At 44.4% G+C, this 26,116-nt stretch overlaps 3 protein-coding genes across 3 annotated transcripts; 2 read left to right on the top strand and 1 right to left on the bottom strand.

Moving 5' to 3' along the window:
- Window positions 1-5,957: 5,957 nt before the first annotated feature.
- On the bottom strand, window positions 5,958-7,503 carry MELLADRAFT_77600 (uncharacterized protein; the record flags this gene model as incomplete). The annotated part of the gene is made up of 4 exons (XM_007409174.1): window positions 5,958-6,458; window positions 6,532-6,923; window positions 7,024-7,101; window positions 7,418-7,503. 3 exons carry the CDS (start codon window positions 7,050-7,052, stop codon window positions 6,241-6,243), a joined length of 639 nt encoding a protein of 212 aa, XP_007409236.1.
- Window positions 7,504-11,709: 4,206 nt separating this feature from the next.
- Window positions 11,710-12,677, top strand: MELLADRAFT_105875 (uncharacterized protein; the record flags this gene model as incomplete). Its single annotated transcript, XM_007409311.1, has 3 exons — window positions 11,710-12,086; window positions 12,134-12,433; window positions 12,569-12,677. The coding sequence occupies 3 exons, from the start codon at window positions 11,710-11,712 to the stop codon at window positions 12,675-12,677; spliced, it is 786 nt and encodes a 261-aa protein (XP_007409373.1).
- A 1,293-nt stretch (window positions 12,678-13,970) lies between these two features.
- MELLADRAFT_62630 (uncharacterized protein) lies at window positions 13,971-16,626 on the top strand (the record flags this gene model as incomplete). Its single annotated transcript, XM_007409312.1, has 12 exons — window positions 13,971-14,156; window positions 14,273-14,583; window positions 14,688-14,712; window positions 14,790-14,950; window positions 15,048-15,080; window positions 15,108-15,295; window positions 15,367-15,617; window positions 15,693-15,869; window positions 15,936-15,978; window positions 16,038-16,113; window positions 16,195-16,357; window positions 16,435-16,626. The coding sequence occupies 12 exons, from the start codon at window positions 13,971-13,973 to the stop codon at window positions 16,624-16,626; spliced, it is 1,806 nt and encodes a 601-aa protein (XP_007409374.1).
- Between the last annotated feature and the right edge of the window lie 9,490 nt (window positions 16,627-26,116).

Here is a 26,116-nt window from a genome sequence, read left to right as displayed (position 1 = left end):
AAATGGATTGAAGTTGGCACCCGCTTGAGGTAATAACGGATTTGGTATATAGATGAAGAGCGCATTTGGAAGATATAGTTGGATTCTTCACAAGTTGATGTTGCACACCAAAGTTGATAAACGTGAGGGGGAGTCGGAATATAAATAGAGCGCTTGGAGCAAAGAAAGCTTTGATCCACGCGCACCTCGCAAGCAAGTCATGATTTCGAAAGATTTCTGGCGGCTGAAACTGAGGTGTGTCGTATGAATAAGTGTAAACTTGTAAGGCCCTGCCTTCAAGCAAAACCTCAGCTTTATGTTCTTATATTAAGGCATAAATGCTGAGATTTTGCTTGAAGGGCGGGGATTTATGAATTTACATTTATTTAATAAGCGCACAAAAATTGCAAAACTTTCATCACATTTTCATGCCCCAGCCCTCCAATGCAAATCAATGTATGAGGTAACAAAATATACAAGCATTCAGGCAAAAGACACAAAACCAGTTTAGTCCACTGGCCCAAGGACATACCTGTGGTGACTATTATAAAGGTGTGTACATAGTCACCACAGGTATGTGCTTGGGGCCAGCAGACTACTGGTGTCATATGTTTTCTGTGGTTGCTTGTACAAAGAGATTAAGGAGGCATACCCAAAATTTGGAGAGCATCAGAGCCTTGGCAAGGTTTCCACAAAATATGGTGTAGCTACAGGGCTACTTTGAACCCCTGCAGTATGCACATTTGTTTCAGAAGCCAAAATCAGATGAGGCTTCTGAATCTGTGGCTATCTATAGTATTGCCAATGCAATTGGACACAGTCAGGCACAAAAAATAAAAAGATCTTCATCAAGTCAACAAAGACTGAACAATATTCAATGTTTTCCAAGCTTCAGAAATCTAGAGATCCATCCATTGAAGGTGTTTTTGGATGAGAACAATGCTTAAAGGAATACACGGTAAACATCATTCAACTTCCCCAAATTGGAAGAGGAAAATGATTAATAGTACAGTTTGTCATAAAAGAATCTAATACTGCACACCTGAGCCATTTCACCCACACTACATATGTGCAGCAAGCTAAGTCAATAGTTGTCTATCATGTACATACAGGTCTTCTCAGTTTTTCGCCCATCAGAATAGATAAATCACATGTTATACCACATGCAACTTTTTTGACTTTGAAAAAATTGTGCCAAACATTCACTACGTATAATTCTGTAGCGGCTCTGGCAATATTGTTGAAGCTGTTTCTTTGTAACAGAAAGGGTGTTACATGCAGTTGAGTTGATTAGATTACACCAAAACATTGAGTCAGTGTACACCCACTTCGGTAAAAAAAGTCGCATTAATAATTTGATGCAACTTTTACATCACGGTGAGAAATTTTCTCACCATGTGTGTATATGTAAAATCGCATAACACTTCGTTTTTCGGGAACGTTTGGTAAAAGGTATGTGATCACTATTCAGCGCGATTGATCACAATAACACTTTGTGCCATCTGTTAAAGGAGGTCATCGACTTCAATGATGGTCAAACCAGTCAAATTTCCCTCCCCTCAACGCCACAACATCATTCACTTGACTTGAACATTCAAACTAAAGAGACTCGGGTGATTTTTCAATGTGATTTGTTTTTCAATAACATTGAACCTTTTGTGTATCAATGATCATCAATTGCATCAGAAATAAAACATCTTCAATAATGACAAATTTAAATCAAATAAGCAATATTTAACAAGTGAGGTAATCAACACTGAAATGTTTGAATGCTACTCAAGATAAAAGAAATTGTTTGTGATCCAGAGGAAAACAAGGAACTTGAGATTAATCAAAGACGGTCAATATCAAGATTGGATGCAAATATTGATTGTTATGATCGATCAAAGGAAAGGCCATATTGAGATCAAGAAGGTGATGTCAAGATTGAGGTTGTGTAGAGGATCCAATAGTTGAACCTAATGGAAGTTGGGGGGTGAGAAGTTGATTTTGTTAGTGGTAATGAAGGATGAAATTTGGTGAAGTATGGAAAAGAGGGAGAGTGATGGGTGGAAAGAGAGAGTAATGGAAAGTTGCAGTTGCATTAACTTCAAAAGATTCGACTTTTAGTCATTTTCAAGAATGTGCACGATTTTTGCACATATGTGCAAAAATGCGTGTGCGTCTTCCGTCACATTCTGGTTTACCAAATTACTTTTTGGGGTCACATATGCGACCAAAATGCAGTGCGTCTTTTTGGTGGTGCGCAGTGGGTCGCACATGTCACACAATGGTTACCAAAGTGGGTGGTATGTATTCAATCTTTTGAATGCTTTTTTTTGATCTCAAAAAAGTTACAGCATGTATTGGATCGCTCTATCCCGACCCCCCCCAAACCCTAGGTTGTGTTAGGTGGCCTTAAGCACCTTAACATACAGTCCAGGCATGAGATTTTGTGAGCATCTGACAGCTGCACAATCCTCCCTCACTCCTGATCCGACTCAAACCGCACCAATATCAACATGAACCCTTCCGCCAGCATCATCATTGAACCTGCTTGACAGTCACCATCTCAGATTTGAAAACCCTCCAAGTTCCTCCAACACGATCCATGAGTCCGGACCGTTGCGAACTCGTGGACAACCTTTGCTTGCCTTGAGAACCATGAAGCAACTGAGATCAACATGTTAAAGTCAAGTCAAAGTCAAGTCCTCCACACAAAACCGCGGCAACAAGAATCAAATGATTACAATGTGTGGGTATTGGAGTTGATGACCTAAAAGTTATCAAAAAGATAACTTTTTCTGATTTTGCTAGAGGACCATCCTACACTCATCAGAACCATCATCTTGAGGATGAGATGTGTTGAATGAATTGTCGGTTGCCTCACCTGGACTGTATGTTAAGGTGCTTAAGGCCACCTAACACGACCTAGGGTTTGGGGGGGTCGGGATAGAGCAATCCCATGTATTACATATGAATAACTTATCCTGATGAGAAGATAACTGAGCAGAACTGTTTGTACATGATAACCACATATTCACTGAGCCCGCTACACATATGTAGTGTGGGTGTTATTCACGCTCACACCCGGTGCCACGAAGCCACGAGGCGCCCTGGAGGGGCACATGGCAAGGGCCAGGGCTTAGGACACACCATGGCCCACACACTGACCCCTTCATGGCCTTCAACAGGCGTGGAATTCAGTCAAAGTCCCCCTAAAGATGGTCTTAAGCAGGGAATGGCGACCAAAAATGCAGATCTGAGGTTCTTTGAATGGAAGGCCACATTGGGCCACACCATGCTAGGCCATGGCCCTGGCCACGCCCTGGGCCCCAAAAAAGCCGCCGGGTGTGAGCGTGAGGTGTTATGGCCTAGGTGAGAAGTGATAGATCATTTTATGACAAATCATACACCCAGTCACTTTTTACTGCCCACTTGGGGAAGTTGAATAATGTTTGCAGTGAATAGTAGCAATACAACGTTATGTGAAGGGTCACATGTGGCTGCCTATTCCTCAAGACTATATTCCTGAAGGCTAGCAAGTGATGTTGTAGCTAGAAAAATTGTCTTGTTTTTTCTGTGTTTTTGCTGCATATGAATGTGTGATAAGGTTTGCTCATTTACCAATGACATTGAGCAAGGATTGAGTGTTCCAAGTGAGTTTGAAAACACTGGCCCAATTCCTTTCCCACTTGAGTCAACTTTTTAAAGCTTTCTTTCCTTGGAAAAGCCAAAGGCCTAATCATTCCTTTTAATATGCAACTCCATCTACTGAATGAATGGAAAGAACCTTGTTGAGTCAGGTGGAAAGATTCTTCAAGTACTTGAAAGTATCAATATCACTCTGTTCCTTCACCTGGCAGTCTGGTGATGAGCTGGAGAAAAATTTTGGACTGAACTACCACATTGGATAATGCAAAATCATGAACTTTAAGATTCAAAATGAAGGTTTTTAACAACATGATAGGAGGATAAGTTTTAAGTCTAATAATTGTTGGCATTATCAACTCAACTTCTTGTCTCTCTTGGCCAATATGTGATAGCATCAACAGGCATCAATATACAGGTGAAGCCTGTCCAAAGATGTCCACTTTCGCAAATTGGACAGTGCCTGCCTTTTGAGTGCTGTCTGTATTGGTTAGCACACTTTCCATCTGTGGGGAAATTTGCGCTTGGTTTAGGCTCCCATCCTTTGAAAACTTGAGACTGTCTATGGTGAAAGCAGAGAAGGTGAAAAAAGTACTCAAGACCCCATGTGGTAGCAATTATGTTACTGTGGTATTCACACAATCACAGTAGAATAATTGCAAAACAAATTTGGTGGTTTGGTAGCCAAAGCTGAGAGATTATTGTGCCACATTACTTGGACAATAATCTCTCAATAATGTGGTATTTTTACAAGCTCCTTTTTGGCAATTATTTCCAATTACCTCCAATCAATTCTGTATGTGGGAAGGGGATTTGTCAAATATTGACCTCTTTGCCCCACCACCATCTACATCACCTTGATCTATACTTTTTTTACTTTGACTCCCATATATATCAACACTTCTACACATTGTAACTTCTATTACTGTATCAATTCTTTGACTTCATCACCTCTTTGATCAACCTTGTCACATTTGTGACCTCATTTCATCTCTGATCAACTTCATCATGTCTTTTCATACAGTCTTCTCATCTTTTCCTCAACTCATCTCATCTTTGTCATCCACATCATCTGACAATTATTGATAATTATTGATATCATCACATGATCAATACCATCATTCTATCTCACCACTTTATCTGTATCAGCACTTGTATTTGTTACATGAATTGCAAGTCAACATGACACCACAATGGAAATTGCAATTTGTATGATGACGATGACAATGATAGAAACACAATGGATGAGATCTTCAGTTGAGCTCCATTCAAAGCTGATAACGTGAAATTAAAATTCAATTACATAATTTTTTCAATGATCTAATGACCTATTTTGAAGAAAGTTCAGATGGATAAGTTGAGTGAGTAAACAAGAGATCTTGATGAACCTGATTGATGAAGGATGTGAAGGATGTGAAGGATGGATAATGAGACTTTTGATCATGGGGGTAAAAACAAAAAACCTTCAGTTACCAAAAGCACTATAATTTGGCTTTGGTTTTGAGTTACCAAACAATCATTGACAATTACCATTGTTTATTTTTGTACTCCGATTAATCATGAGTCTGAACTTTTACTGTGGTTTTTGGTCAATTCATGTGGTACACTTGTACTCCAGTGTACAACAATAAGTGTCTACCAAACAGGGTCCAAGCAATTTCTGGACCTCTCCAGCCAAAAAAACAAGTCAATTTGAAGCTGTTTGAAGCCCCTCTGCAAGGGACTGGCAAACACACAATAGGGGCTCAGTCAAGCTTACTGAACTGCTTTTACCCTGCTCATCCATCACTTCTGCTAAAATTTACAACTAAACTATGGTCTGTGGTAGGGCTGTGATTGGGCCCCAACCCCACCCAGCCAACTTTGCCCACTGCCTTTTTGAAAGCAGACAGTACATGCCTCAACACACCATAACCTACTTAATAAGGGTCATAAACACACTGTGGCCTGGTTGCCTGTCATTTTTTTGGTGCATGCATATTCAAAGAAATTGCCTTCTGAGTAGGCTCCTTAGCTCTTTTCCAGCTCTGAGCAGGCCCATACAGGTTCTATATACAATTTCATACACCCAAACACATGATAAAATTCAGAACTGCCCCTTTGGTCCCTGGTAGCTCATGTCTACAATTCTGGGTGAGGTGTGCCCTGTTTGACCTTGAAATGCCTTTCAATCTGCTCGGGTCGGGCAGTGGCCGGGTAGAGCCTCAAGTCCACCCTGTCACAGTCAGGGCCGGGTCAGAGGCCGACTCCGTCGTCACCTGGAGCGGGATTGCAGCTCTTTGAGCAGTCAGACTTCAGGGCCACAGCCGGGTGATACACCCCACATTCAACACGCTTCACACAAGATGAGCCTACATAGGTACAGGTTTACAGGTGGCAAATTGAACCGCGTGGGTCGTCTGGCCAGGTTGATTAGGTACAGTGGAGACCGAGAAGAATGACATTAGGGAAGTCCAAATGGGACTCATCAAATCACAGCACCATACGAGTGAGCAAGCAGCAAGCTATATATATGACGATCAAACTGAATGAAGAACAAATTGCGCAGGGAATAATAATGAAGACTAGAGATAATGTGACAAGTGTAAGGCTGTACAACAACACAAGCAAAAAGAATCTAATCGGAACCTTTCAAACAGTCTCTTCGTGAGCCGATGCAGTCTCCCAATCGACGTCATCAGATTCCTCTTGAGTTGGAACTCGATGATGTGGGACAACAGAGTCGCTGGCCGCAGATGAAGGCAACCCGCCGGGCGTACGCATAGGCAATGTATCACCTCGACCTTTTTCACGCACTTCAGGTGCGACATTGAAACCCGAATAATTCGGCTCATCCAAACCGAACCAGCCTGAAAGCAAATAATAGATGTAAGTTGGATGCTGAGCGGAAAATAACTGTGATAAGTATGAAGGTGTAAATACCTTTGAGAAAAGTGCGGGTTCCGTTGGGGCCGGCGCCCACCAGGGCACTCCCAGCTGCACTAGAAGCAGTGAGTGAGCCACAACGATTGCGCGAGGATGAAATTCCACCACCTATGCCGAACTCGTCCGGGAAAGGGACATTTTCGTCGTGGTTTGGGTTGGAACCAAGCACTTCCTCGACGTCTTCGTACTTGGGAGCAGGTGATTGTTGACCCATATCGTTGGGCTTCAGACTTCCTTGTTGCATGTGCGCCCATCGAGCGGCCATACGAGATCGGTTAGAAGAGGCAACAGTTGAGGGTGGAGATCGCGAGTTATGACGAGGTCTAGACCTTGTCCAGAGGAAAACGATAGCGAGTACTATAACGAAAAAGAATAAAATACAAGACAGTCTGTTTTAAATGAGACAGTATGGGGAGAAGAAACACTTGAAAAAGGGTTTCATATGCTTGTAGTATGGGGAATAGAAAGAATTTGAACTCGTTAGCTTACCCAATCACGAAGTAAATTGCAGTTTCCATGGTAAGAGTAAGGAGATTGGGTAGCTGAAGGGAGATGCTAGCAAAAATACTAAACAAAGACGAGCGTCAGTTCAAATAAGTACAGTGCGTTTCACTTGTGAGGTAAATGGAGTTTTGAAGTAGAAAAGGTTCAAAGAATGTTTCCCCCCACTCATCGTGATCAGAACGTTTGGAAAACGAAGTGATCGTGACAAATATGATGCAAATGGAAAGGGGTGTGTAGATCGATATAGCTCCCGGAAAATGAGGATGAGAGACGTGAGATGAGTGGACCCCAAATGGAAGCCCCGTCTTATCCAGAGTGTTAGGGAGCGTGCAAAGAAATGAAAGGAGAGTCGGAAGAAGGAAGAGGTGATGATGCTTACAGTGATATCGATCGTGTTCATTGAAAGTGCCGGATGAGTGAGATTGGGAAAGGGAAACTCGATGGGTCAATTTGGGAGAAGTGGGTTGGACACTGGAGTTATTGAAACGAGCAGAGGAGGAAGAGTTGCCAGTAAATTCGGAATCAGTGTGAAATGCTTGTATGTAACTTGTATAACCTATTCTCCGATTGACTGCGGACACGTGAGCATCATTTGATTTCTGAATCTCATCACGCGCTTTTTCACATATTACATTTGCTAGAAATGTTGTCACCTGTGGCACGTTTGCTGCAAATGCATACCTGCGCAGATGCATAACCTGTGACAATGCATAGAAAAATTCCTAGATCTTGATACAGTCATTTAAGAAAAGCTTGCCCCAAATTCCCCGCCAATTCGCTCGAGTTTTGCGGGCGATTTAGGGCAAGCTTTTCTTAAATGACTGTACTTTTTACCGCCAAACTAGACAATGGAATTGCATAACCCGTGAAAATGCATAGGAAAAGTCTTCCACCCAAATTATGCAATTGCACAGGTTTGACTGTACCCCCTAACTATAGACCCCTATCCAGTTTCACCAAGTTCCTTCGAGTTTGAATGATGAAGCCCCCCTCCTTCTACTGCTCTCCAACCACGAGGAAATGGTACAATGTCCAAGCACTTTGAAAAGTGAGGATGTGAGTTTATACACTGAAGGGTGTCAAGATTCAACCCAAAATTGGCTTAGTCACCCTGACCTTCATTTTCATATCAAGGATTACATCCACAAATCTTCTGATGACTTGACAGGATGCAGAAATGCGAACTCACCTTGTTCGACTCCTCATTGAGAGGATCTGTTTGAAGAAATCAATGTTTTCATCTTTTGAGTGTAGCTGGTGTCATAAACATTGCATGGCAGGTGTGTAGATGATGAGACAAAGCAGCAGCTTCACAAATCACAAACCATGGTGTTGGTTGTCTCATTTAGTTCAATCCTCATGACGAAAATCTGCAATACTTGAGAAAGTCATACCACTCCAGCATCCATGAAGCAAAGTGCTCAGAGCATCAAAAAAAGGTCTTTGAAAGGAAAAAGTAAGCATGAAGATTGCCCCCCAGCTTAACCAAGGTAGGGAAAGATCTGAATTGAGGAGTGAAGAGAAATGCTTAACAAAACCATTAGAAGAATCTTTTTTAGTAATTATGTATATATCGATTGAATTGAGAACAAAATCTTTGAGGTGCTCTGAGATTTTGCTCAGTTCAAAGAGCTTCAAAGACTCATCTGATAACCGCACTGATCCTAAGCCATCCTGAAGAGTCGTTTCAAAAATTCGCAAAACTGTGTTACATCTGGTCTGTATACTTTGTCTCTATCCACAATTGGATTTGTTGGTATGCATGTTTTCTCCGGTCAGCTTCACCTGTGCTTATGATAATGTGAGGCTGCTGTGATGCTGGTGTTTTATTGCCATTGAAATGATTCCTTGATGCTCTCGAGACTCCGGGCTGAACCTTTGGATGCGATTCAGGGTCCCCAAGTTGACAAGATCTTGCTGACTTGACCGTCAATTTTGCAAGATCAGGCGACTAAATAAAACATCTTTCGATAATAAATGGTTTCTAAATATATAAATCTCTCTTTACCAGATCATTGCACAACGGGGAAACTGCACGGAAGAAATAAAGCTTTGTTTCCGTGGCATATCCAAAGTTGTCCTTTCTGCTTCTGTGATCAAATCGGTGTGCAAAATATCCTAGAACACCGGTGGACAAAAGTTGTACGACAAACGGTAACTTTTCCAAAATCGGACCAGCGGACTAGCCTGCATGGAGACAGGAAATGGCCAACTTGAACCATGAGCACGGTGCTGTACGGCGCCCGGAGGGGGATTTGCCAAAAAAATAGACTCGTGCTTAACTAGAAGACTTTCCCTTCGGATAATTAAAAATCAATCTTTCTTAGCTACATACAATCACCTCATACATATCCTTCCAGTAAGAGCATCATAGCCAGGCGGATGAAAAAAATAGATCTCACATAGGGTGGCTATCTGTGGCTATGTATGTACCTGGCGTCTTTGTCGACCTTGACTAGTCTTGAGAAAACCCGAATGATTGCGTAATCTGTGGCGATCTTAAGGAAGATGCTTAATCTCTGCGATCTGCAATCATCCGACGGAAGCATTTCCTTGAAAAGTCAGATTTTGGATCTAAGAATAAAGATGTGTAAAACAATTGTCCGCGCTGTCAAGCTACAGGGATAGAAATCATCCACGCAGGAAGAGACATCTTTAATGTCAGATTATATTTTACTTGGTTCCGTGCAGATTTTCAGATTTGCGTGAGCTCATAAAAACTCCATTCCTCGCAACATCCATGTTTCATTAGTTTCATTTCATCGTCATATTTCTTGATTCTCACTTGGTGGAGAATCCAACTGTGTCAGTCAACTCGAAACGATCTGACTTAATAAAGATCCCCCAAGATCTGGAAAATTGAATGATCACAGTCCAAGCAGTCAGTACTTTATTTACCATTGACGCGTTATTTGGTGTTTTTGGAGACAGACAGTAGTTGGCTAACGAAACAGTGCTGATGATTTGCTTTCTTACTTATAAAGTCACCCCTTGAAAAGTTTCTCAAGTGTGCTGCATATCAGTGGATAAACTGGAATAATCATCCTTATGAAAATAATTGACCTTCAGTACTTTAAAACTCTCATCAACTTAAAAGCAAATTCTCCTCGCATTCTATCTATCTTTTTGTTTTAGATTGTTCATCTGCATTACAGCGGCCAGTACTTGTTTGTTGTCATCGACTCAGTCCATTTGCTAGTTGTATCCATCAACCGCACGGTACCACATATCAGCTACGAGTCCTTGTTTAAGTGTTTTCCGCTTCAACTGCCCATCAAGCTTCAAGTCAGTGTTTCTTCCCTTCTAGAGTAGCAGACATGAAACTCACACTCGTTTTCCCAGACAGTTTTTTTATCAGGTACCCTGTTAGCTGTCCCCGTCCGACTCTGGTCCCTCAGTCAACTCCTTATCCAGATTTGACCTTCACGATCAACCACAGTGAATAGGTATCGCCTGCTAGAGATTTTTATTCACCTATAGTGAAGGAAGGCCTCAGCTACGGTGATCGGGTGTGAAGCAGGTTATCTTCTCAAAACGTGAGTCATAGTCAAGGAATCCATGAAATCGTTTGTAGACTGTCGGGTTCATCTTTTCCCCGGCATAGCTTGCGTTTGTTTGAATTTCGCATCACTACCTCGTCGCCATTACCATCATCACTATCATGATGAATAATTTTTTTCATTTTGGTCTTCATTTTTTATCATTGGTCGCCCCTGCTGACGATCGTCAGTGTATATATTATTGCCCCACCTTCAACCAATTTGTAGAGCTTGTGCTCGGTAGATCTCTCCTGATCTCTCCTATCATAGCGAAATTTTAACTCGCCTTCTTTTCTCCGCTTCATCCCTTCTCTGTCAGATATGTGAGTGAAACAGTGAAGCTTTGGGCACTCTGTGCATTTTTCTTCTCTTCTACAACTGCTTCCCCACCATTGGCTATTTGTCTTATGGTGGCGGTGTCAAAGCGAGCACTTGTAACGAGCGTTTCATCCTGGTACCATCATGCCTCACAATGTTTTGTCGGATCTGCATGACTGACCTTTTCTTTTTTTACACGGTCTGCACCAAACCTTTGTCTTCTCTTAGAATCCTTTGGGCCTTGATTTTATCTGAGAGGTACCAGGCAAAAAATCGACATCGAAGTGCCGAGGCTTGGTCTATCAACTCAACCCTGGGCAGCCAGCCGAATAATCACAGACATCATCCTTTGGAAATTTGTTGCAATAATCATTTCAAAATAAAACTAAATACAACTTTCTAACTCAAGTCAAAATCCTGACGTGAGTGGAGGGTTCCATCTAACGTCTGACGTTTTCATTTGACCGAAGCTTCTCGCCGCTCTCATGTGGTATACAAGTCGCTGTCTGACCTTGACTCTCCTCTGACTCATCGGCGAAAAAAAACCTCTGTCCCGTCCGCTCTCATGAACCTCAGTCACATCCACACAACGAACGTCCAAAAACAAATTCTTCTGCATCGGATCGTTCCTACAGGAGCGTCGGTATTCGCGGCTTGAGGTTGCGTCACGCAAAGCGAATCTCAAGCTCTGTGGTGAATCTTTGACCGAGCGAGGCTCCAAATCTAATACGCCATCCGATCTGCATCTTTAATATTATCTGTACTCAACCGTTTTCCTAGCCCGAACTTGATTGCGAAACGAACGCTTTTCATCATGTCATCATCTTCACCGAATCCAAACCTACCAGTCGGATCTAAGAACAATCTCAATCTTCACCGTATACAATTATTGCCCACGTCCTGTAAACCTACAAGAATGGATACCGGCCTTCAGGAATGTGAAGTGGAAAAAACCGAAGGCTCATTGAGGCAGAGGTTATGGAACTCCAATCAACGTGCTAAGCGTGTTCTGAGTCGAATTTTTCCCAAGTCTTCAACTCTCTCTATCCCTAAAAAATCTTCAAGTTTATCTGTGAATGTGGTCGATGATAACATCAATGAACTCGGCTCGCCACCCGATTACGAGGATATCGATCATGATGTCTGTGGACAGTCTTCACTTGTCCCAGCGCCGATCCATCTAACAGATGAGTGAGTCTTCTCACTGATGTTTGGTCGCGGCCTTCGCGGCCGTTCAGTTATGTGAGTGGGGGGCTCAATTGTAGTGCATCTCCATGTTTGATCGGTCTCAGAAACATTCCCAGCGGCACGTCAAGAATTGAACATCGTCATAGTGTCTCACATTGTGACCGCAGACATGTCTCATCTTCGCCACTTCGTAGGCCTGCGACTCCCTCCGTGCATTCAACAAGACAAGAAACTACTCAGAAAACCTCATCACGTTCGGGATCGACCTCTCATCCTATCTCTGCCAGCCGGCGCGCTCGCCAAGCTCGTCGAGATTTACAGGCAGCCAAAAAGTCTCTACCCGTTCTCACGTGAGTGAACTACGCCTTCTATGTGTTTTCCGCCTCGTAGAGAATTGAACATTTACGTCAATTCCTTTGCATGTTGCATTCACAGGAAATATGCACGCACAACAACTACTCAAAGACGCTAAGGTTTCCAATTAGTCAAAAGTTTCCGATCCCTACTCTTGATATGTTAAAAACTAAAAAGATCAACAGACGTGGGATGATGAAAACGATGGCTTTCAATTTCATTCACGTGCTTATAATCTAAATTCTCAATCCTTTCAATTTCTTTGGCTGCTATACATTCTTTTAAGCCCCATATAAACTACCTTTTCACCCTTTTTTTTGTAAAATCATTTTGCACAGTTTGATCACATTTTCATTACTCAGCTTTAGAGCTATATATTTACTATCTTTCAGTTTGTGACTTCAATTTCTACTCTATAATGATCTATGATCATTTAAAGGTTATTAGCTTAAGATTTACAGTATTATGTATACCATTATTAATCTTGAAATAATAATTACATTGACATTGTGTAATCCAGTAATACATGTTTTCCCAAATGTGTCAAGGCAAACAGACCTTTCTATTCATTTCTCCAGAGTATCAATCTTGCGCTATCACAAGCCATAGATTGACTCCAAGATCAGGATGACGAGAGCAGCAGACATCATTGAACTCGACAGTTTAAGAAAGGCGAACAGAAGCGGCTTGTTGCGATATTGACTAGCTGTTGGTTTTACCGCAGCCATCTGCTGGTCAAATGGCCCATGGACAATGTGCTTCGAGTTTAAATATACACATTTTGTGATTAGGGAGAATTCAACATAGCAGCAGTTGAGGAATTCTTCGCAAAGAAAAGTAGAGAACAAAGAAGTGACATCGCAGAAGGAAGTCTTTAACTTCATAAACTTTCTTGATATCCAGTCGACCCTCTCTCGAGCCCCCGCTAGTCGGCACGCACGAGTTCACCAGGAGGTTTAATATGTTTTAGAACCATCTCCATGGTACCCAATCTGTTTACTTTTTGCACCGCTGACACTTGAGGACACGAATAAATAAAATTATTGGGAGCGTGATGACTGATATCAAGTTCACCTACACACTTAACTTCACATAGGCCCCCCCAGGCACCAGGAGGGAGTTAAGTTAGAACTGAACCGTACCACGGGCACCAGAAACGGATACACAGCTCGGCATCTCCTACAGGCTGTGTCCACCGTCGAGTCGCTCTAACGCTTAAATCAATGTCCGTAGCTTCCAAACAGGTTTGAAAGTATCATCCCTCATCCCGTTTCCAATGGATAATTCGCGGCAACTGATACCTGCTGTATACATTAAGGTTACTCGGAAGAGGGGCTTAATTATGCTTATGGCATTGACTCGTGGGGGCATGTTCCGCCGGCTACCGTGGCCTTACAACCACATATATCTCCATGCCCCCGATCTGCTTGCGAGCTGCCTTTCTTATCATCCGGCTGATATTCGTCTGCAAAATCGATTATATTTCTGGCTGACAATCACTAACACTCGATCGCTTCCGCACAGGCGTGCAATATGATTGTTTCGAGCATCTCCGTGTTTTCGATAATCTTCCGCTGCCTGCTACTTAGTGTCGAACCTTTGGGTTCATACGCATTCAAATTTCAACGTAGGGATCCTGCCCTACAAACCTCTCCTTCGATAAATTATGCACCATTGCGGACGGACTGCCCAGATAATCTGGTCTCTCAGCCTGCTGAAGTGAGCTCCATCTGATCTGACTTGCTCAGCTGCATGATTGTAGAGTTGTGGCATGGCTTCTTCTTTGGATCGGACCCAGACTTACAGTGATATCTCCTTCTCGAACCCAGTCACAGATCACTATTGCCGAACAGACTTACGTTTCGGAAAAAACCGCCAATTCTGTACCATTGTGGAAAGATTACCTCACGCGCCTCAACTTAACCGGGTTGGACGTTGAAGGATTCCTTGCGCGTGCCAACAACCAAGGTGGACGTACCGCCGAAACCCTTCCGAACTTTGGTTTTGCCTTCAGTGGAGGGGGCTCTCGAGCCCTGTGTGTCGGCGCCTCGATTCTAGAAGCCATGGACGGGCGGAATGAGAGAGGTGTTCAAGCTAAAGTAGGAGGCCTTGTTCAGCTGGCGAACTACGCAGCGGGCCTTTCTGGGTATGTTCTAAGACGCTTTCGTTGTCTAGTAACACCTCAAATCACTCATCCTACACGCTGACATGTGCGCTGGCGTGCCATTTTTTCTTGTCATCCAAACACAGAGGGTCATGGTTGTTGGGCTCTTGGGTGAGTGGATATGACTCAGCTCTCGGTCTCATTTCCGAATGCACCTTCCTTGCGTGACTCATTCTGATTATGCGCAGGCTACAGCAAACTTTCCAAGGCTTCCCTTGCTGAATCAAACATTATGGAAGCTCACGGAAGAGAACGACTTGTGGGATTGGAACATCGCAAAGCATTATCATCAAGTAGCACGTACTGTCAAGGAAAAGAAAGACGCTGGCTTTCCGGTCAGTCTTGTAGAGTAAGTCTGGAACCCCAATTGCCTACGTATTTTATTTACATGCGCGGGCAAAGATTACGGAATTTGCTCACTCCTATCTATCACGTATGGTTTGTAGCGTTTGGGGACGAATCGTTTCCCGGCATTTTATGTAAGTGACTGATGTCAAGCGCCTCAGCACGCTCAAGCTGATTATTATATCCAGTAACGATCCATCGCAAGGCGCGGCGAGAGAAGGCCAAAGAGTTTTATGGTCATCCACTAGAGGTACTCAGGGTTACAAGACTCGAGAATTCCCATACATCATTGCTGTGAGCACGAGTCGGCCAGGAACCCGTCAGCCTATCACCCTTTCCAGTCCTATTTGTAAGTCTTGTGCTTTTACAAATCACTGAAAACCAAGCTCTGGTAGGATGGCTCAATGATACCGCATATAGACGAATACACACCCAACGATTTTTCAGTATGGCACCCCGCTCTCAATGCAACTATGCCAATCGATCATCTAGGCTCTTCGCCTGATGGGCGTGAAAAGAAGTCAAAGTCTTGTGTTTTAGGGTTTGAGAACGCTGGATTTGTTATGGGGATGTCAAGCAACATACTCTCTGTTGGTGATGCTCCTGGTAAAAAGAAGTTGTTTGAAGAAGTCATTGACCTTGTCTTGAAAGACACCGACTATGAGGGACTGGTTCGTGTTTAGAAATTTTCCTCAAAAGCAAGCGTGTTCTCAGATACTGATGGTCAAAGTTCTCACTGTCAATAGGTGCCCAACACATTCAAAGGTCTAGGCCAGTCGACGAAATCTGATGCTGGGATCTTCCCGGATAGCAACATGGACAACATCCTCATGGCTGATGGGGGATTTGCCGACGAGAATATCCCCCTTTTTCCGTTGATACAACCCTCAAGAAAAGTAGATGCAATCATTGCAGTCGACTCGGTAGGTCATCTGGCAACAAGATGGAGAATGAAATTACATATTTGCTTACACACCTCCTTGAAATAGACTGCCAATCCAGGTGACACGTCTGAGGAAGCAAAAGTAACATGTAAGTCCTCAGTTCACTTCGCTAGAGAATCCATCCACTCATGTTAATGACTTGACTAGATCCGAACGGGACTTCCATTTACATGACATATCTCAAAACTCAGCAGCCTGGATATACTGGATATCGCTTCCCCAAGTGTGTAAAGACAAGTTCTTTCTTTCTTTGGATAATTTAAACTGAGAGCCTTACGAGTATCTCTTTGTTTCTTTTGGCCAGGATACCTAATGGAATTGACGGGACATTTGAAAAGCTGGGCTATAACAAACGTCCAACTTTCTTTGGTTGCAAGGATTCCGCCCCAACCCCTCTGGTGATTTATCTACCCAACTACTATTCTGTAGCAAAAACGGACATACCCTCTAAAGAAACAACATACACAGTCAGTAAAATTGTCATAATCTTACGTGTCAGATCATATTACATGAAGGGAGTTGACAGACATTGCTTACCATGCAGGGCGCACAAATTGATGGATATTTTGAGAACGGTTTTGCGATTGCCACCCAGTCTATTGGGACAACTCAGGACCCTACTTGGCCTGCATGTCTTGGCTGCGCTTTGATTGACCGACAATTACAGCGTAATGGAACTCCAAGACCGCCTCAATGCGAGGACTGCTTTTCACGCTACTGTGCTATAGATTCTTGAGTTGTCATCAATCTATGCCTTTGTGTTGTCTTCTCATTTTTACAATTCTTTGTATACATATACAAGTCTTTCTCTCCTTGTAATCCCACTGCTTACGCAATTTTGTGAATTTAGTCTACCATGAGCAGTGATCAATGGAAATGATTCACTTTGCAAACATTGAGGTAGAAATCTGGCCACCTCAAATTAGGTTCCTGAAGGTTATTGAGGGTGTAGCAAGGCGTGCACGTCGATTTTTTTTACCTTTGCTTGCAGCTCCACGGTACATCGGTGCTGTAGTGCAATGAGCCCTTGCACCAACCATATAAATGTGTCGGAAAATAACCCACCTTGACCCCACAGCAACAAGAGTGAGCAAAGCTCCAACCAAAGCGCAAGGCTTGCAAGACTTGTTGCTACCCACTGTCCCATCACCAGTATCACAGTGAGATAAGTGTCTGTCAGAGAGTGTCATCTTTCCCACATTACCCAAATAGAAACTTGCAATGCCCCAACAGGATGAGATGAACAGGATCATCAGCAAAAGTAAATGGTATGGTCTCCATCTTATACACCACTGGGGCTTGGTTGAACACTCTGAGGATTAGCTGACATGATACCTGCTGGATCCAAACAAGCTTTCACTTATTGAAGTTTTGGGTGTTGATCAAAATAATACTAACAGTAAAGGTTTTTAAGTCAGATTTCTTTGGCAAGAGCATCAAAGCATCCAGTCTCAAAGTACAGATCTTCATTGGGCTCTATAACTCCGCACTTTAGTCCAATGTATGCAGTCACTTTACACGTTTGCAACATCATAACCAAATCTCAGACGCTTTGGGCCACAAGAGCCATTGCAGCATTGTCTCTATATTTACCATGAAGTTGAAAGATTTATCAATGTCATTGTCAAGCAAGCAATGAAACATTGAAGCAAATGATCCGGGCATGTGGTGTGGTGTGCAGTATCAACAAGGCACTGTGAATTCAAAGTGTACATCCTTTGATCTGTATCACACCCCATGAGAATACCACATATGTAAACCTGGAAAAACCACCACTCACACCGCAGGAATGATTAAGTTCAAAACCCGATTGAGCGAAGTTGCGGTGTCCAGGTCCGCAACTTTTCTCAATCACGGATTTCGTTCACATCTCGTTCACATCTCGTTCACAGGTTTCCCTCGAGCTATCCTCTGCTACACCAATCTCCTTCTCGACGCGTGGTCATATGTAGTACATACATAGAATCCCTTGCAAGTCATCAGACATCGTCCTTGCCACTATGTATTCTGGTCTTACTTTCCAGGTTTCATTGCAGTGCTTTTGTCACACTGCAAGAAGCATTGTCCCTACACCATTCTTTACGTTGCTCACCACTGATGCTAAACAACAATGAACTTGATGAACCTTTTGAGATACGGACAGGGAATTGGTGGATGGTGTGATGGAAAATATGATCTTTGTTTGTGATCCAGAAGATCAATCAACAAAGAAAGGAGCTCGGCACGGAGTCATGTACGAGGGAGAGTACAACTTAAGGGAAACCTGTGAACGAGATGTGAACGAGATGTGAACAAGATCGGCGATTGAGCAAAGTTGCGGACTCGGACACCGCAACTTCGCTCAATCGGGTTTTGAACTTGATCATTCCCGCGGTGTCATGTGAGGGTGTGAAGATGCATATACCTTTGGAGGTAAGGGTTCAATTATCTACCATGTTGTGTTAGTTGTGTTACACACTGATTCTGGCAAAAGTTGGTGCTGTGAAACACAACATGTCTTCTCATTATAGGCAAACCCTATGCAAGCAGTTTGGCCCATGGTTGTAAACATTGGGTTGAGCTTTGGAAAAGTTGTTTGAAACAAGCACAGTTTTACCAATTTTCTTGGATGTGTGCAGTCAATGTTTTGCCCAAATCTATTGTGAGTGATATAAATGGCTTTCTTCTGGAGATCTCTCCCTTGCCTGCCTTTCATCTTCAACACCAGAGACAAGATCCCAGTATCTACTGAGTGTCAGGCAATCCTTGAATTTACCTGATAATCTGAGTGTTTCTCACTAGCCAGGCCTTTGAATCACATCATTCACCGGCCTGATTGTATTTCCTTACTTCAAAATGCTTTCCAACCTTCTCTATTCCCTATCAATATACACTCTCTCATATTTATTTATAACATCTTGCGGAGTGGGCATCAAGTGTACATTGGCACTTCCTGTGGGCCATCTTTATTTGGAAGCTGTACCCAACAGTCAAACTCCACCTTCAAATGCACTGATTGTCAGACAAACCAGAACCCAACCAGGAGAGTTTGTTTGCACTGTGAGTCTGACGTAGTTGAATGCTCCTCCTCTACACATGAATTTAATTCACCTGCACACAGTGATAGTTTGGTTGTCTCTTTATGAAGGACTTGGAGCAGGACCCCGGAAAGCGCGTACAGACCCTCCTAACAAAACACACGTTTTTGAGTATTTGCTCATGCACACAACACTTGGCTACTTATGAGGGTGTACAGTAGCCCATTGTGTGTAGGCAAAGAAGGACTATCTTATGATACCAGCCTCAAGTTTTTCGGATTGCTGGTTGAGGAGAAAAATGCAAAAAAACCTTTTCTTTTGATGATCCTGGGCGGATTCCTACATACCGGGGCCGGGTCATTGGGTTTTACCCATTTACCCAAAACTACTGCTCCTACTCTAGTAAAAGTACATGTATGATCTAAAGCAGGGATGCATTAGTGAGTATGAGTATACCCAACTCATACTCACTAAAGACGGGTATGGGCCCCGCAGAGGAGTACAGGTACTCCTCTGCGGGGCTGTTTGAGTTACACTCCATCTCGGAGAACTCACATTGAGTATGTAAAATGATTACACATACTCAATGTTTGTGGAGGATCCGTAAAAAAACTCACTGAGTTTCTTTTACCGTGATCCTTGTTTGGATGAGTATATACTCACCATATACTCATCCAAACAAGGCCTCCACCCACCGGATCCACAAAGCTGGATTCCTTGCTTATCCACGATCAATATTGACGAAGGGCAACGAGATATCCACCAACACCGCCTCTGAAGACACCGCCACCTGTTCGAATTCATATCAAACAACAAATCCTGGTCCACACGATTTCTAGTCCAATCCTAGTCCCTGATTCCTGCCATCCTACATCCTGATTGAGCTACCCGGAACATCTCGTCACGCCATATTGTCATTCAACTTTTCCCACTTCGAACTCACTCTATATGAGTGGCTTGGGCTTGTAGACTATTCCGATTATATTTGATCTCTTCTTTTGTATCATGGTGGCAGATATATCTTTAGATCCCGGTGGGCAGATTGAGATCGTGTGGCCGGCGTTGGCTTGGATTAATGGACAGATGGGGGCGCTTGGAATGATGGAATGGTCGTATGACCCAAGGTAAGTCATGCCCATCTATTATAAGCTTTGTTCGCCCCCTCTCTTACCTTCACCACCTCCCCTTCCCGTGCTTCAGACCGTTTCTTTTACTCCCTTCAATTGCTCCTTATCTTCATAACCGTTCTATTTCGCCCGACTTGGTTACCTATAGACCAGCCGATTACTTAGAAAGCATGCCTCGAAATGTCAACAATACCCCACCGCCTTCGAAAGTCTCTCCCTATGCAAGACGTGTGACCCCAGCGCCTGCGTCTTCAAATTCACATGTCATGTCAGGCTCCCGTGTTACTTTGGCCTCACGTGTGGTTGGTTTAGCTCCTTGTCTTTCTTCGACTTCAAATAATCTCAAGGCCACACCTCCATCTCGTCCTAGGTCCTTCGTGGTGCAGGACACTGCTGAACACAACGGCGAGGAGGCCACAATCCGATCCCATCGACACCGATCCGACGTGTACCTGTATTTTGATGTAAGTTAGATTCCACGCAATCGACTATTTTCTGAAGTCTACGTGTATGCTGATGATTGTGATGGATTTAGGAGGCCATGCCGTCAAACGACGATAACAAAGCTGAAGGCACGCAAGCGTACTCATGTCTGCATTGCCCGTCAGTCACATCTATGTGGCCTACCTAGCGATCGAAATACACACGCTGATCCATGATGTCTATGTCTTTAACAGGGTCATTCTTTCGATCGCTGGCCGTCCCAACTCTAACTTGCACAAGCACCGACGCAAGTGCCCAGGTCTCGCTCTCGCATGGTACAACCATGCCCCCGGAAGTATCGAGCCGGAAAGCAACCCTATCGTCGCCGCAGACCGCAAGAAAGAGTTGCGCACCCTCCTCGTTGGTGCGGTGATCAGCAAAAACTTGCCCTTCTCGATTTTCGAAGGTCGTCTCATGCAAAAGGCATTGCGCGCGATAGCACCCTCATTTTATTGGCCGGCTCGTATGCGTTGAAGTCAGATTCCGAGGCACTGTTCCTTGACTTGGAACGCAAACTTATCGACGAGGTCGCGTCGGTGACTGGTTCCATCTCGACGGCCACGGACTGTTGGACCAGCGCGGACTTCAGCCATACGTGCATGGCCATCAACGGGTTTTTTTTCAATCCCGAAGGCAAGTTCTGTCGTCGATTGTTGGCTTTCAAGGCAAGTTTCCTTTTTATGTCTCTCGAGCAGGTTTTATCATGTGTAACTTATTGTATTATCTATCTTTCAGAAGTTGGAAGGCAAGCATACGGGCGAAAACCTCGCAAAGGTGTACTGGAAAGCGCTCGAACACGTCGGGGCGGTTCGGACTCACTACTCAGTTACTGGCGATAATGCCTCGTCCAATCGTGCAATGGCGAAAGTTTTGGCCGATCGGTACGCGACCATCGGCATCCACTGGCCATTTGAGTCGAGGTTCCATGGCTGTATGTGCCATGTGATCAACTTGGTGGCCAAAGACTTTTTGGACGGGATGGGGCAGCTCACCGATGAAGACATCGCCGCTTTTGAAACCTCTGGATTGGCCGAACCCCGCGGACATTTCGAACCTGACAAACTTCCCTGCACAGGCGACTTCAACGTCTCGGTTCCCGACTCGTTGCCTCACCAGGGACCTCAAAATGACCACTCCACTTCTCAGGCCTCTCTCGAAGTCCACGGCCCAACTCAAACTCCGAAAGACGATATCGACTTGTCTCAAATGGCTTATGAAGATATTGTTGACCCTGATGAATCTCACCTCGAAGAATCGCCGAGCGTACTATTAACCGCACGCAAGAAGAAGTCCACCATTGTGACCCGTATCCGCGCTTTGGATACCCACATCAGAAAAAGCCCTCAAGAACTGGAGGGCTTCATTAAGATCCGAGACAGCGTTGAAGACCCTCAACTCCTCCCTCTCAGCTGCCCTCCGACTCGCTGGAACTATTTTTATTACGTGGTAAGCAAGCATCCTTTCAGGAATATATCCGAGTTATATTTACAACTGGCTGATTTCTTTTTCGATTGGCAGGTACAACGGACTCTCAACCTCAGGAAGTCCCTGGAACTCTACACGGCGGATTCCAAACGTGCTCACCTTGCCATCTCCAAGTCGGACTGGGCGACTATTGAATATATGCAGCCAATCCTTGAGATGTTCGAGACTGCGACTCAGATCTTCCAATCTAACGATGCGACTAAGCAGTTGGTTTTGCCTGTACTATGGGCTCTTCAAACGGTCTTGCAGAAACATCAGAAGGTCCCTGGCGCCTGGGGTCGAGCTTGCAAGCGAGCGGAGGACAAGCTCGTTAAATATCTTGACCGAGAGGAGGTCAACCACCAAACGCTGGTTGCCACCATTCTCGATCCTGTCCAGAGGGACACCATCTTTCGATATCATGTCGACGTTGAAGTGAATGCGAAACGCTGCCTTCGAGATGAATACGAGCTTTGGAAGCCCAGCCCCACCGAAAGCGACTCCAATTCGCCTCCTCCAGTTCCTGTGGGTCGGAAACCAAGTACTCACAAGAAACTTCAAGAATTTTATTCTCTGCTGGGTACCTCAGCGATTCAACAATCGAGTGGTTCCACTCAAGAACTCGAAGAAGTGTCCCGGTACTTGCAACGAGTGGACCCTGTCCTCCCCAATGAAAGCATTGGGGAGTTTTGGGTAGTAAGCCGTTTTTTCTTTTCTTTTCGCCAATTCGCATTTGCTGATTATCCGTGTTTCCCCAGCGCATGTCTAAACCTACCGGCCTACCAGTATTAGCCCAGATAGCGCTTCAACACCTTACTATTGCAGCTGCTGGTGCCTCGGTCGAGAGGGTGTTCTCTATCTCTGGGAACATCGCCGTTCCGTCCCGAGGTCGACTTGACCCTGAAACCATTTCACACCTGGTTCTGGTCCGACACTGGCTCACCAATTGGGAGGCCACTGTGGCTGTGGAGGATGTCGCTTAACCGACACACATGTTCCAACCCCCTATTCCATTTTATCTTGTTTGCTATGAAAGCTGTCTTGTGATCTAAATATATATCCCCACTCTTATACTACTGAACACACGAAATACATGCTCATTTGTCCCCTGCGAAAGCCTCTCTGACCACAAGTTACTACACCTTGCGGCCCGAGTGTACTCAATACTCATGAGTACACTCGGTCTCATGAAGAATGAGTGTACTCATTATGAGTACACTGTACAGTGAGTCCTCTACCATGCCGAGTACTTGCATACGGGGCCTTGCTGAGTATGGAACTCAACGCCAGACTCTTGGTCGAAAACAAATTGAGTGTGGCACTCTGTCTACAACTCACATGTATCGGTACTCAAATGGAGTACCGACTTTGGAACCGCGGGGAGTGAGTCAGAGTACACCACGGGGGGACTTTGAGTCAGAAATTCGCCTGACATTGTCTGAGATCGGCCTGCGCGAAAAATGGCCGGTAGACCGACGGTGCGTTAGGGTTAGGCGGCCTGCAGTCGGCCAGACTTCCGCGGGCAAATGTGAGATTGGGCAGATCTATAAAGGGTCTGCAGAGCGACAGCGGCCATCCTACAGGCCGCCTGTAGATAGGCGGCTCCAAGCGCGCAGACGCGAGCTGGCCAGTTTGAAAAAAGGTCTGAAGACCGACTGCGCCCTATCCACAGGCGGCCTGTCTTTGGGCATACTTCTGTCGCGCAAGCGCGAGATGGCCAGGTGGATTTCAAAACAGGATCCAGGCCTGCAGGCCGGACATCGACGGCCTGCAGCCCTGGATCCTGTTTCCGGCGTAGTCCGACCGGCATTCCGACTGCAGGTGTGCAACAAATCCCCAACAGACGCACTTCAGCGTTTTTGTTTGGAATTCCACTTCAAACTCACATTGTCGCTACCTCCTCTTCAACTTCACAGCCATCATCTTTCCAACGCACTCAAACTGTTCCAATCATGAGTAAGAGTAATCTGCCACAGTGTAAGTCATTTTCCTTGCACATATCAAAGAAGGCTGTATATTTATAATTGGCACTTGCCTCTTCATTCCTAACACGCTCTTAGTCATTGTTGAGAAATCCAAGAGTCCATTGAGATATCAATGTGAAGTGTGCCCACTAAGCCGGACTATGAAAACATATTCTGCTCATGTTGGGACTCAGGCGCACTCACAAGCAGCGGAGCAATTCCTGCTCAGACAAGCAGAAGACAGAGCTCTCCGTCAGCAGTTTCTGCCCCCTATAGACATACCACCTACACCACCAACACCTTATGCAATGGACCTGAACCGCTATTTCTAAGACAATGGAAATCATGCGGACTTGCCCGAACCGTCATCCAACCCACCTTCTCCACTTTTGCTCCTCCAGTCCTTTGGCCAAACCAAAGACATTGAATATGATTCCGATGACTCTGGCTTGCACATGGATTTCAATAAGCTTCGTGATGCCTTTGAAGCACTGGAAACCGGAACTGATGATCATGAAGATGAAGCCGCCTATGAGGATCTGCTGGACCTTGAGCTTTCAGGAATTAGAGCTGAAGAGGCAGCTGATTGGTACCCCTTCAAAAAGAAAGAGGTAACTGGCTGCTCTATATTGCATGACTAGACATTGATTGATTCTTTTCTATGGTCACAGCATGTGGTAGCTTTGCTCATGATTGGATCAAATAGGAATCTCCTCTCGCGTGTCCAATATCAGCGAATAAGGTCCCTCCTACGTATTCTGGGAGTCACCCTGCCAGATTGGGGTACTTTGAGGGCACTTGTAAAAAGATTGAAGAAAAAGCTTGGTCTTGACATACGTGAACGGACGAGTCCATGGGGTAATCCTCTGTTTGGTTTGGATATGAAATCCATCATAAGTAATGTGAGCCTGCTTTCATTAATCAAGCTGTCTACGCCGTAATGATGTAAACAATTTGTGTTCACAGGAGTTGGCCAACCCCTTAGTCAGCCCATGTTTGGTATATGTACCCGAGCTCACCTTGGATGGCCCAATCAACCGTCTATCTCAGTGCGCAAAGTGGCGTGAAGATTACCCACCCAATCTACGTGTGCAAATGATATCGGTCAACAATTTCCACTTCTACATCTATGAGCCAGTCCAACTGAAAACCCAGCAGCTCGTAGTGCCTGTTTTTTTCTTCCAACAAGACCATTGTCTGATGGCAAAGTGTCTACCTGCAGTTGTCAAACCGGATCCTTATCATCCAGGGAAACTCAAAGTGATTATTCCTCATGATTGTTCTTTTGACTCTGACTCGCTCTTCACCATTCCTTGCAAAGACTTCTGGCGAACCTTTGCACACATTGAAATGGAGAATGGCCTGCTTTTGAAAAGCATCTCAGGCAATCATATGTATTGTAAGTAGGGTCTAATCTGTCTTAAAATTCTTAGGGTGATTTCATTGTACTGAAAACCTCCTGGGCCTGGTGATCTACTGGCAGATTTGGCAGAAGAAACTGTACCATCAAATACTATCGAAAACCCATGGCGAGCCAAGGCACAAGGGAAAGTGATCCGACATGTACCTCTGGCTCTTTATTCGGACGACACCTCTGGAAATGTGTCGAAAAAGTGGAACAAACACATGTCTATCTACTTCACTCTGGCTGGGTTACCGTCCAGTCTATCAAATCAGGAATTCAACATCCACTTCCTGGCCACATCCAATTGTGCCACAGCTTTGGAGCTATTTGATCAGGTTGTTGATGATCTAAAGTAAGGTGCTATGGGTTCCAAACAGGTCTACCTGGGTATTAACATGGCCTTCCTTTATGTAGTGATTACGGAACCAATGGATTCTTTGCATATGACCAACATCTTGGTGCAGATGTGTTGGTAATGGCTGTATCACTTTTCCACCTTGGTGACTCCCCTATGCATGCAGAAATTTCAAATACTCTCAACCCTGCGAACACCCTGACTCCATGTCGTATGTGTGATCTACACGTGGCTAAGCAGGCCGACAAACAATCTGACAATTTTGTCAGAGACTTCCTTGGCCTAGATGAAGATGGAGAGAAGGTATGACTCCATTCCTATGTTGGGCCACAATCTCATGCTGATTACACACTATAGTCCCTACTGCCTGGCCGCGATTGGGACCAGACTAGACGGGGACTAAGGAAATTT

Source organism: Melampsora larici-populina (assembly GCF_000204055.1).
Source record: "Melampsora larici-populina 98AG31 unplaced genomic scaffold MELLAscaffold_15, whole genome shotgun sequence".
NCBI lineage: Eukaryota > Fungi > Basidiomycota > Pucciniomycetes > Pucciniales > Melampsoraceae > Melampsora > Melampsora laricis-populina.
The sequence above is the reverse complement of the archived record's forward strand: the minus strand, read 5'-3'. Positions and strand labels throughout refer to the sequence as shown.